Genomic DNA, 12,876 nt, shown 5'->3' on the forward strand with positions numbered 1-12,876 from the left:
GTCGTTCACATTTAGCATAGACTATTCGTGCTTTAATATAATACTAGTTATTATGTACGTGTGTTGCACGTTAATAATGACACGTAATGGTTTAGTCAATTCTTTATATGAAGGGACACCAAATTAAATGAATAAGATAAATATCAATAATAAAATAACCCTTAAAATATATGTATATGTAAAACCGCTATAATTTAAAATGACAAGAAATGTTATTACATATATTAGCATAATATGGGAACTCAAGCTGATTGGATATCATAGCCTGAACCTGCAAAAATGATCAATTAGGTCATGTCAGTAATGACATAATATTATGCACAAATAGTTTATGAATATGCAATGTGATGATATCTTACCTAAGACTTCTTTGTAGACGATATTCTTTGTGTATGTACCATTCCGACACTTTGGTTACTCCGTCATGATAAGAACTTTCGTTGTGGACATCGATATTCCTCTTGAAAGTGCAACATATAGTTGCTCATGTGAGAAAACATGCTGCGGTAGATACAATCCAACATTCGGAATTGTTTGTCCTTGTGCTTTATTTATTGTCATTGTAAAACACAAGCGTACTGGAAATTATTTACGGACAAATTTAAAAGGATATCCTTCATTTTTCGGAGGTGAAAGTTGAATTCTGGGGATGGACACATGCTTTGAAAATTGATTTTCTCTTGCATACAGGTTGATTTTGAAGAAAAATGCGCCCATCATGTTATTAAGAAATATAGATCCGTCAAATGGACACATGCTTGGAAGTACATTGACCCATCATAATTTATGCATGTATAACGTTGTTGTCAAAACCTCTGCATACCATCCTTGTACCATTGCATAGTCCATTTGACGGATCTATATTTCTTAATAACATGATGGGCGCATTTTTCTTCAAAATCAACCTGTATGCAAGAGAAAATCAATTTTCAATTATAAGATTATCATCAACTCTTCCATTAAAGAAACAAAGAACTGGAGGAAAAAAATAATGTGCACAAAGTAAAAGAAAACTAAAGGGATTTAGCTGTCAAAAGAAATTAAAATCTTCATAAAGCATGTTTTTTTAATTATTATCCTTTAAAGAATTACAAACTATGACTGAGGGAAAGAGGAAGAAGGCATACAGTGATATTTATAAAAATAAAAATATGTAATGGTTCCTAATTCAATGGGAACTCTTTAAGCATTTACAGAGTTAGAATCTAACCCATTTCAAATTTGATATAATAATGTTGTGAGAATTTTTGTGTCTGTTATATACAAATATGATAGTAATATATATATAAGGAATACTGAACTTAACAACGAACCTGTGCGGTGGAAGGCCATTTGGTGTTAATGTATTTAAGTATTCTTCCTGATAGTAGTTGTTGGTATCATCTTCTGCTGAGTCGAAACTGTGAAATATTTTGCTCTCACCAGGGAACTTGTCAATCAACATCTCATTTAGTTGATCAACATATTCGTTTCTGCTAGCTAAGATAGCTTTTTTTGTCATGTACTTTGCACAACTTCCATTTTCGTTTAATGATGGAAATATTTCTGTTATTAAGCGATCTTCACCACTAATATTACCGTTAGGTTTGATAACCAATTGCTCAGGGAGGAGGATCATATCATCTTTTATTGTATGCTCTTCCCCATTGCCGATGTGAAGCAAAAAAACACTGAATGCTGGATCTGTTCTTGCTTTCATATTTCTTGTTAACTGATTTTTTTGTATTTTAGGCCATAAGTATGATTTTACCAAGCTAGCATTTACAGTCTCAACTCTCGTCGCTTTTGGAACTACTGGTAGTACTTGACGAAAATCACCACCAAAAATCATTACTTTTCCACCAAATGGTTCATCGATATCCATTATATCTGTGAAGCTCCTGTCAACTGTTTCGATAGTCTAACGCCCTACCATAGGTGCTTCAGCCCATATTATCAACTTTTCTTTTCTTATTAATTTTGCACCACTACTTTGCTTAGACATATTCATAATGGTAGTTTCATTTGTTTGCAGAGGCATGTCGAATCTAGAGTGAGTTGTACGACCCCCTGGTAAAATTGTTGTTGCTACACCACTTGTTGATGTTGCTAATGCTATCATACCTCGTGATCTGACATTTGCAAGCAATGCACGATAAAGGAATGTTTTTCCGGTTTCTCCGGGCCCATCTACAAAGAACAATCATGTTCTACTTGAATCTACTCTTTGCAATATAGTCTTGAAAGCTTGTTCTTGTTCAGGATTTAGCTTTGATTGTGTATTGAAGTCTTCTTCATCCACTTGTATCGCCTTTTCTTCAGTAATCTCTCTGCATTCTGAAGTAACATTATCATCTCGACTCCGATTAAGTTTTGGTAAATTATATCTTTCAACACTCTTGCCCATGCTTTCTAGGAAATAATTAATGCTCTTCAATGTGTACTGCAATTGAGTATCAGATGAACTCTCATGTATCCTTCGAAGTCCTCTGACATATTCTCGTAATATGTGTCCCATAGTTTTCTAGTGTTTGTTGGATTACAATGTACCAATATAGTTGCAAACAAATTTCTTAGAGCTAATGGCATTTTGAAGAGAACTGCCTCACGTAAGCATTCAAAAATGTTGTTATCTGATTCTAGTAACCCTCTTTCTCTTGCAGATTCCTTGAATGTTTGGCAATCTCTTCCATTAACCTTGAGTAAGTCTTCAAATGAAAATGGTCATCTAACATGATTCAACAATAATCTCAAATAGTATCTTTCACCTTCTTTAGGATTAGCTGCTTTATTCAAGGAAAGAAGATAAATAGATGAAATTTAAAGAAAGATATACAAACTTCATTGAGTGAAATATTCAGTTCGTTACCTGTAGCAATTCGGCCAATTACAGATCTTTTTTTCCTTTTTGCCCATTTCTTTGATTGAGAGTTCCATACATAATACTCTGGAAATTCTTTGTATAGATACATTTGTGCCTCCTCGTCTGTTAAGCATGTCTTGAAATACTCAGTGAGCATGCTTTTCTTGACATTGTCTGATGCTATAACAGTTTGCAAATTTTGCCTTTTCCAGTAGTACACTAATATGTATAAATATTACGTTAGAAATTATATATTGGATAATTTAATACACATCTGAACACAATATCTTATCTAATCGATCAATGACAAAGAGAAATAGACTAAAAATTGGTATTTATAAGTCAATGTAGCGTAAAAGTAATATCCCAAAATTAAATTCCAATCTTTACCAGCGAGGGAACAGTTGATATGAATGCATCAAAAACAAAGAAGATATTTGCACTATTTATACAGATTTCTTTTTTTGATGATACAAGATAGAGAATTAATCTTTATAATCTAAAGTCGTAAACACTGGTTGGAGGTTTTCCAGTTGTATTGGCTGAGAGAGAACTGTAAATTTTCTAACACTTTACCTATTTTGACACCAAATCAGCTTCCCAAATGCTTATGATTTGCCTTACGAATCAAAGTTTGTATTGGATAATGCCAATAAAGCATTGTAACAATAAAAATCTATGTTTTCATATCTTATTAAGAATGAGAGTTAAAAATTCATGGCAGTAGTATGTGATTGAATATATATAAGTAATTAACAGTGAATGTAAAATTAAATAACCTCTTTCTAGGTCACTATAAGGTTGATCAATAAGAGATTAAAGTTCACTGTTGGATATAAGAATTTACTACTTGTTTATCTGGGAGATGTAGCTGAAGGTTAATGACTGGAGGTTGCATCTTACTAAGATTGAATTCATAAATTCTCCAAAGTGCTTCCGACGGAGATACCCAATGCGCATCTTGGAAGTTTTTAATTTCATCAATTATTTTTTCCCCATCATCCGACTTAATATAAACATCGCACCTATCGTGACCTTTATTTATATACTTGTACAAATACTTTATAGCCTTCACTCCGGAGCAAGCCTCAACATTGATATGGCAGTTGTATCTAGTTAGTAGTAAGGATTATAAGGTACAACCCACTGATTATTCATCACCATGCCACAAATTTTTGCGCTCTTCCCATCATTTCTTCTCCTACAAATAGGATATCCATCTTTTCCTTGTATTGACTTATTACAAAATGGTCAAGGATAGTGATTTTTGCACTGACCATCCTTCATTCAGGGGTTTGATGGACGATAGTTTTCACACGGACCATGCATCATATTCTTGACAACCAATTCATGCAATATTGGATATTCGTCTTTGTCTGGTAGTTCTGCTATAATATATTTGTCATACTGATCTGGTGATGTTATCTTGTGTCCTTCTTTAAGTATTAATAAAAGGTGTATGTGGGGTAGACCTCTTTTTTTGGAATTCAACCATAAATACATGTGCTGCTACTGCCCCAAATATTTGTTTCTTGAATATTTGATCCTTTAAGTCTTGTAATTTTGCTCTGAAAACTCTGGTCACCAAGTCGGGCATGTCTTGCTGTTAAATGTGAAGATGTAGTAAGATTGATATGTCCGTGAAAATCATAAGGATCAGTATTTTGGTGTAATCATATTTACTCAACCGGTACTGTTGTACTTGTTTTGGAACCAAATTTAAGTGCAATGAACTTTTTGACTTCTATCGTGTAACCTTCTATAGTTTCAACCATTATTTGAAGAGAATAAATTATCATATACCGCATTAATATCCTAAATAATCATGAGCATACCTCCCAAATTTAGTAAGGTATAGTTGAATTAACATACCATTCCTGATTTGCGTCGTTGAATGGTTGAGCTGTTTATCAATATTTTCAGTATGCACAACTGCTTTTCTCTTTCTTCCTACAAAATTTATTACAATTACAGTACCATATTTAATTTGTTATGTATACTTTAATGATAAGTAATGAGTATGTTATGGTTACCTGAAATTTTCTGTTAGTCTTCACAATGGTTTTGTATGTTTGGCTTTGCGACAGTTGAACTAATATATTTATCCATCCTCCGAATGGCATAAGCTAATTTCGGTTGTTCTACCAACGAACAACAAAAAATTTATATAATCAATTAACTTATAAATTAATTATTAGCATATGCTCAAGAATAAGAAATATCAATTATTGTTGTTGTTACCTTGTTCTGCCATCTGTCTAAATCGAACAAATATCTGTGTCATAACAGAAAACTGTGAATATCATAATTTTATCTTTATTAGATAGTCGGAGTAATTCTCTAAAGATAACAGATACTTACTAAAATTAAAAGCTAGAATATTATAGGCCCTTTCTAACTTGAAATACCAAAGCAATAAAACTTGGTTGATAAGATCAATAATGAAATATATTAATCAGAAGAAATAATACCTTCCGCAATGGTTGCAGAGAATCACAAAGTTTACAGAATTATGTTATGGAGTAATACTTCTCAATAAATTTATGATGGAGAATATGGAACAGTGGCTTCTTTTATAGAAGTGTTTGACTCCCTTTTTCTAATGGATTCAGACAATATAATAAGTTCTCAAATCAAATTAGTAATAGGAATGGATTGGACAATATAAGACTTTGCCAAATATAAGAATCTTTAAGAAGTATAACACATTCCTAAAGGTATTAGTATTAGGTGTAGGATTTGGACAATATAATAAGAGATTGTCAAATATAGTAATATTTACAATGTATAACGTGTTTCTCAAAGGTATTGATATTAAGTTTAGGGAATAGTTTTACAGAGGGGTAATAGGCAACGAAGTAGCAAAATTTTGACCAGCACACCAATTTAAGTAAAAAAAATCGAATTTGTCAAATTACTAACATGTAGCTCAAAAATAAAGTTGAAATAGTAACATATTGGAGAATACTGGAAATCTATCTAAAATAAAAGAATTTCACCAATAAGGTTATAAAAACGGGAACAATAAAGAGAACTAATAATACCTTTGGAGAAAATTACTTCGTTCTACGCTAAAACCTTTAGAGAATAATGAACAATGTGGAACCATATCATCTTTTATAGGAATAATTGGCTTATTCTTTTCCTACATGGATTCGTGCAATTAAGCTGAATTCTATGGGAGAAATTAAATAAGGAAAAATACTGTTGTCAAAAAAGGAAAAGGCTACAGGAAAAACATTGACAGTGAGTAGACTGAATTTTATGGGATAAGATAAATAAAGAAAATTATTCTTGTAAAAAAAGGAAAAGGCTTAAAAAAATAAAAGAAGTTGAGCTAAAGAAACCAATCGTAAACCAAATCGGCAAGGAAAAGGCTTAAAAAAAAGTTGAGCTAACCAAATCGTAAACCAAATCGGCCAAAAAGTAGGCGTGTAGAATTTGACCCAAAGTCAACTATGTGGCATTAATGTATACGTAATTTAAATGAAAAGAAAAATCAGTCTTCGATAATTTACAATTATATCCTTAAATTATACAAATATATAAGGTTATAAAAATCGATCAATGTTTCAAGAATATTTTAGTCGTTCAACATTTAGCCTAAATTATTCGTGCTTTTATAATAATATAAGATAATGTTAATTTTGCTTTAATTTAATTGATCGATAGAATAAGATGCCCGAACAGATTTTTTGCCATTAGTCAATGTAGATATATGCTTAAGAATGAAGAACCCCAAAGTCCGTTGCTTTACGGTCAAACGAGACTAGCGAGTAGGTTTGTGAAGGGCCACATTGTATTTCCCTTATAAGCAACATATTGCCATCCCCGTTGAAGCCTGGATCATATGCACAAAAGTTAAGCCTCAAGGTCTCTTGCTGTCGCCGCAAGAAATAGAAGATATAAAAGTATTTAACCTATATATATTGTTAGTGTAAGAAAAACTTACAAGTATTATAAAATATATATTGTAACATATTATCTATATTATTTTCAGATTATTAATTTCACTTATTATGAATATTTATTTGTAGCTATTTCTAGGCGATCTGCAAATAGTATGAAAATTTATTTCCTCAATACATAAAAAGTCTCCTTGGTGAGGGTAAGTTTTTACCAAAAAGTGAACAGTGTGCATAGCCTTTTCTATTCCATTTACAATAGTTTAAAATATTTTTGTCTCTTTTCTCTTATAAAAGATAATAGCCTAGTAAAATAAAATACTCCCTATATTTCTGTTTATGTAAACCTTTTCGTTTTTTGAGATTGTAACTATATGTGTTTTGACCAATATTTTAAAATATTTTTTTTTATATTGACATGAGAAGAAGTGCAGCTTATAATAGTCATTGTATATTTTTAGAATATTTAAGTTTTAACTTTAAAATATCGAGTTAATATAATTCAATTTAATTTTAAATTTTAGTCAAATTAACTCTCAAAAAGATAAAAAGTTCATGTAAACAGAAATAGAGGGAGTACTCATTATCCTACTTTAATGATTTACGACACTCAATTTCAGGCAACACTTATCGGAAAATATATACTGATTAAAGTGATAGTAGTAGATGGTTACTCTTAACACAATCTACTTTAATGCAGCTCTTATGACAATTACAATAAATTCAGTAACACCATGGACTTATAGCATTTTCCACCCACCCCCAAAAAGATGAATAATCCTTTTGCACGATGACTGGAATCAACAGTAATTAAAATGATTATGGATCATTTCATTTCATTATTCTATGTTTGGTGGCAATCGTTATAGATTTACAGTAATTAAAAAGATTCATTACCTGTTCTTGTAAAATAATTTTCCATCGAAAAATATCAGTAACTGGGGTGATGATTATTGTTATCATGAATTAATTGCACCATATATAGAAAAAATTATCTTTCTGTTATGAGGATTAGCTGGCGCATTATTAAAAACTCGGTGGATAATAAGTCCGTCTCTCTACCCTTATCAACTTAAATACGAGGTTCTTGTACTCATCAGAATGAACTATCGACATGCATCCAACCCACGGCAAGTGTACGTAGTTTGATGTTTATGAAGCAAAAGATATAGTACTAATATTGGGATTAATAATACCCGAGCTCTTTAGTACTAGTGTTTTGTTTGGTTCACGACGTATAATTCAAATATTTGTTTGGTTTAAAACTGAATAAACTTGGATAAAGCTTTATTTTTAATTTTAAGTTTAGCTATGCATGTTAAAGGATTTTAGGAGAAGAATTTGAGAGAAGGGCATCTTTGTTGTTGAGTTAGTTTATCCAACGATCAGCTAATCCCGGTATTGTTATTCCATATTGAATGTGATACAATGATTCCAAAATCATGATATAAAGAGTCCCGAGTTTGCTTATCCTAAGTCGTATATTCCAACAAAATGCGAGATAAAATAATATAATATTTGTATTTTTTAGAAATTATTTTCTTTATATCCATGATAGTAAATGACCCTTAAAGTGAAGAAAAATGGATGGGTAGGTAGGGTTGAGTTCTTTTTGAAGAGAAATAATATTGCAAATGTCCAATGAGTGATTAGACAAATTACCTAATTACTGAATTCTCTGCAATATGAAAACTTAAATCCATAAATAAATATATAATAGAACCCTTGCCTTTTCCTTCACCTCACACCTTTCCCCCAAAAGGAATGGGTACTTTGTCCATATTAGCATCATTCTAAACAAACATAGCGTTTTAAATCCCATGTTTCTTACCGCACCCATTCTCTCTCACACAGACACACAGTAACATTACACAGCACAAAGCCTATTTCACACTCTTCCTCTTCCTTATAAATATTAATGCCCCCCATAAAGTCATTCTTAGAAAATGGCATCCTCTTTCTCTTTTCTCTTTCTTGCTTTATTTCTTCTTTTTCTTTCTTCTCCTGCTCTTTCGTCCAATAATGACGATGAGTTTGTCCTATCTTCTCCTAAATTTCCTGTACCAATGGCAGAAAAATTCATCAATCAGCTTAACTTATTCCCTAAGCATGATATCAATAAGTTTGAACCAGGGAAATCTGTAGCAACCACTGAGCAAAGACTCTTTGAAAAGAAATTCAATTTATCTTATCTTGGTGATTCTGGAGCCACTGTTCAAGACTTGGGTCACCATGCTGGTTATTATCGTCTTCCACATACTAAAGATGCAAGGTATATATGAATATTATTAATCGTTTAAATTATATACACTGACAAAGTATTAAGATTGTTTACTCCACCAACACAATTTAATCAATCATAGCAATTTACGTAAATTAATGAAATCTTGGTAGTGTTCACTGTTTTGAATTTTTTTTCAATTTTGGTGTTTTGCAGGATGTTTTATTTCTTCTTTGAATCAAGAAGCAGCCAGAATGATCCAGTTGTTATATGGCTAACAGGAGGGCCAGGATGTAGCAGTGAACTGGCTGTGTTTTATGAAAATGGACCTTTCAATATAGCAGACAATATGTCACTTGTCTGGAATGATTTCGGCTGGGACAAGGTTCTCGTTTTTCCTTCCTTCTTTTCTTTAAACATTCCCGTTCGACCATGAAAATTTTTTCATTTTTTTCCGAAAAATTTTCATTTTTTTCTAAATTAATATTTGGCTCATAAAATTTTTAATTTTCACTTGAAAATGAATTTTGGAATTTTTCAAAAATTTGAAAAAGTCCAAAAAACCATTTTTCAAATTTTCACTCAGATCACATCACAAAAATAACCCAAAATTATATTCATGTCCAAACATAATTCTAATTTTCAAATACCATTTTCATTCGATTTTTTTTTTCCCACTTTTTTCCGGAATTTTACAATTCTTACGTCCAAACACCCACTAAGCCAATTTATTTGAAGATGCGTCTACACTGATTCAAACATCATTGTTTTTTTTAAAAAAAAAAATAAGGTTAGATTTTTTAAAGATTATGATGAGAATATACTCCATTTTACCAAGATGTTATTCAAAAGAATTTCTATCATGCAAAGTATATTTTCACCTACCTGCTGTTTGTTAGTTGGGACTAGTAGAATTTTACATGTTCAGAAGGGATAAAGATTTTTCTTTTTTTCTTTTTTCTTGATTATCGGTTGAGATCTTTTAACAAAATTTTCCAACTTTTTGCTTTCTCTTCATTTACACGTAAAGTCCCTGTGTCCTGTTCATCTAAATATTTTTCCAACACCGACAGTGTCCTAATCACTTTATTTGCTTTCATTTTCCTGAATAAGTAAGATTCCTCTCAAACAATTTCTGATAGATTTCTTGATTGAAGTAGCTTTTCAGTATCAATTATTTGCAAGCAATGATCACAATTGCAAATTTTGAACTGCATGCGATGAGTTCAAATTAAGCAAACCAATGGACTTCAAATATCAAATTGTTAAAACTGAATTTCTCTTTTGCTTTGATTGTTAAGAATGATAACATGGAGCTTAATTGCAATTTGATAGGTCTCAAATCTAATATATGTGGATCAGCCAACTGGAACTGGTTTCAGTTATAGTTCTGACGAGGATGACATTCGTCACGACGAAAGGGGTGTAAGCAATGATCTTTATGACTTCTTGCAGGTGTGTTACGCTGTTTTGTGGTGTTTCCTCCTTTTTTTTCCTCCTCATTTTAAGCCTCTAAATTTCGACTAGTATTAATATCAAAATAATTTGAATATTGTCATTCTAGCTTTAAATTTAAAGTACAAAACCTTATCTTATTTATTTATTTATCACTAGGCCTTCTTCAAGGCACATCCACAGTATGAAAAGAACGATTTCTACATCACTGGAGAATCATATGCTGGGCATTACATTCCTGCATTTGCTTCTCGGGTTCATCAAGGTAACAAGAACAAGGAAGGAACTCACATAAACCTTAAGGTATTTATAACTAATTAGTCCATCTTCTATCTTATCTTCTCCTATAAATTCTTTTCTTTTTGCCAATTCTCAATTACTAATTGTGCGAATTATATTTGATTAGGGATTTGTTATTGGTAATGGACTCACTAATCCAGAAATTCAGTACAAAGCCTACACTGACTATGCATTGGATATGAGATTGATCAAAAAAGCTGATTACAATGCCATAGACAAGTCATACCCAAAATGTCAACAGGCTATTAGGCTTTGTGGTATTTATCTCACTAAAACCCCACAATCTGTTTTCTTTATCCCACAATCCTTCATTATTTTTTACATCAACTTTGTCCTATGCCAAAAAAAAAAAAAAAACATTAGGAACTGATGGTGGAAGTGCATGCATGGCTGCATATCTTGTTTGCACAAGCATCTTCAACAAAATTATGGATGTTGTGGGTGACAAAAATGTAAGAAAGCATAGTTTTTTAATTTGCTCTCTCAGCTAATCATATTGTAACTAGGATCACACAGATTTCTAACCATAAAATGTGTTAATTTTTTACCTTCGAGCTGCAGTACTATGATGTCAGGAAGACTTGTGCTGGTGACCTCTGCTACGACTTCTCCAAGATGGAAACTCTCCTCAACGATGAACAAGTTAAGCATGCCCTTGGTGTCGGGGGTATTGATTTCGTTTCGTGCAGTTCTACAGTTTACCAGGCAATGCAATTGGATTGGATGAGGAATCTTGAAGCTGGTATTCCTCCACTTCTTGAGGATGGCATCAAGCTACTTGTCTACGCGGGGGAATATGACCTTATCTGCAATTGGCTTGGTAAGCTTCATTCATTTGTGATCCAAAAGAACTAGTACAATCTTGAATTGGGAGAGTCCTAGATTATGTGCAGTCTATTTAAACCTACCAATCCACAGTGTGAGATGAGCTTAAATGGAGCGACCTTCAGAGAGGATTCATATAATTAACCTCAACTTGCTTGCGATTGAGGCATAGTCAGGAGCAGATATAGCTCTTAACCTGCAGGTTCCTTCATACCGAGTATTTTAAATGTGGAACATAGATCTCTATATGAAAACTCGCTAAAATTTCAGCAAATATTATATCTGAACTAATAATTTGAAAAGCAAAATAAGTTCAGTAAAGGTCCAACTCATCAAGGTTAAATCCGGCTAAATCCTTGATCCGCCTCAGGGCATAGTTGTTGTAATCCAGAACTAAAATATTTTTCCTTGTATGGACAGGGAACTCGAGATGGGTGCATGCAATGGAATGGACCGGGCAGAAAGACTTTGGGGCAGCCCGATCCGTACCCTTTACAGTAGATGGTGAAGAGAAAGGAATTCAAAAGAACCATGGGCCTCTGACTTTCCTCAAGGTCCATGATGCAGGTCACATGGTTCCAATGGATCAACCTAAGGCAGCACTGGAAATGCTCCAGAGGTGGATGCAAGGGAAATTATCTAAGGAAGGTCACTTTGCTCATATGTAACTTCTTCAACGAATGAGTCACAATACAAAGACACAATAACAGTTTTACAAGTTCTTATGTGGTTCCAGGAAATGATACTAATCATGTAAATACACTTCACCATTTCATGTTATCCTACACCTAGTTTGAGGAGAATGGTGTTCTTTCTGAGGTTACACTAAGCATTAAAATGTTGAAGAACCACAATCCAACTCTTTTAAATTGTTAATTTTACCCGACCTTGTGCATCAGGACAAACACTCCCATAGCATTGATCTCCGGTTAATAACCATGTCAAATATTTTGCATCTATAAATTCTCCTAGCATTTATTTGCCTTTCCCACTAATGACAAGCAGTAGCATCATACTCTAACAATTTTAAGGGAAAAGAAAATGGCATGTAGGCAAAGAACTTAAATTTAACAAGTACTTATGGATATGCTTATCGCACAACACTAGTTTATGACATCTTCCATGGTTCATTCAATTATTTGCAATCTGCTATACGAAAGGAGGGCTTAATAATGCTAGAGAGAACATATAGGAAGCAATTCAGTCATTCTACATGCAGATTCACCAAGGGGTTAACGCTTTAGCCTTTACTGCACCCAAAAAACCACATCCTAACAATGCACAGTAACAGAAAGAAAAATCCTTTTTCAGACTCATGCCATGTAATA

The 12,876-nt window shown here is 32.7% G+C and overlaps 2 protein-coding genes across 2 annotated transcripts; one reads left to right on the forward strand and one right to left on the reverse strand.

The window, feature by feature from the left end:
• Positions 1–242: 242 nt before the first annotated feature.
• Positions 243–1,864, reverse strand: LOC104211260 (uncharacterized). The gene is made up of 3 exons (XM_009760288.2): positions 1,314–1,864; positions 835–905; positions 243–271 (listed from the first exon to the last, which is right to left on the reverse strand). Exons 1-3 carry the CDS (start codon positions 1,862–1,864, stop codon positions 243–245), a joined length of 651 nt encoding a protein of 216 aa, XP_009758590.2.
• Positions 1,865–8,672: 6,808 nt separating this feature from the next.
• On the forward strand, positions 8,673–12,402 carry LOC104211259 (serine carboxypeptidase-like). The gene is made up of 8 exons (XM_009760286.2): positions 8,673–9,019; positions 9,185–9,353; positions 10,304–10,423; positions 10,583–10,726; positions 10,830–10,980; positions 11,087–11,175; positions 11,285–11,543; positions 11,969–12,402. The coding sequence occupies exons 1-8, from the start codon at positions 8,694–8,696 to the stop codon at positions 12,214–12,216; spliced, it is 1,506 nt and encodes a 501-aa protein (XP_009758588.1). The 5' UTR covers positions 8,673–8,693; the 3' UTR covers positions 12,217–12,402.
• The last annotated feature ends 474 nt before the right edge of the window (positions 12,403–12,876 follow it).

This window comes from Nicotiana sylvestris, chromosome 2, assembly GCF_000393655.2.
Source record: "Nicotiana sylvestris chromosome 2, ASM39365v2, whole genome shotgun sequence".
Taxonomy (NCBI): domain Eukaryota; kingdom Viridiplantae; phylum Streptophyta; class Magnoliopsida; order Solanales; family Solanaceae; genus Nicotiana; species Nicotiana sylvestris.

Excerpts from the sequence above, each read along its gene's own strand:
- LOC104211260 (XM_009760288.2), bottom strand. The coding sequence starts at position 1,864 with ATGGATATCGATGAACCATTTGGTGGAAAAGTAATGATTTTTGGTGGT. Across the intron at positions 906-1,313 it reads AATGGCCTTCCACCGCACAG|GTTGATTTTGAAGAAAAATG; the intron begins GTTCGTTGTTAA and ends TCTTGCATACAG. Across the intron at positions 272-834 it reads GTCAAATGGACTATGCAATG|GTTCAGGCTATGATATCCAA; the intron begins GTACAAGGATGG and ends TCATTTTTGCAG.
- LOC104211259 (XM_009760286.2), top strand. The coding sequence starts at position 8,694 with ATGGCATCCTCTTTCTCTTTTCTCTTTCTTGCTTTATTTCTTCTTTTT. Across the intron at positions 9,020-9,184 it reads CCACATACTAAAGATGCAAG|GATGTTTTATTTCTTCTTTG; the intron begins GTATATATGAAT and ends GGTGTTTTGCAG. Across the intron at positions 11,176-11,284 it reads ATGTTGTGGGTGACAAAAAT|TACTATGATGTCAGGAAGAC; the intron begins GTAAGAAAGCAT and ends TTCGAGCTGCAG.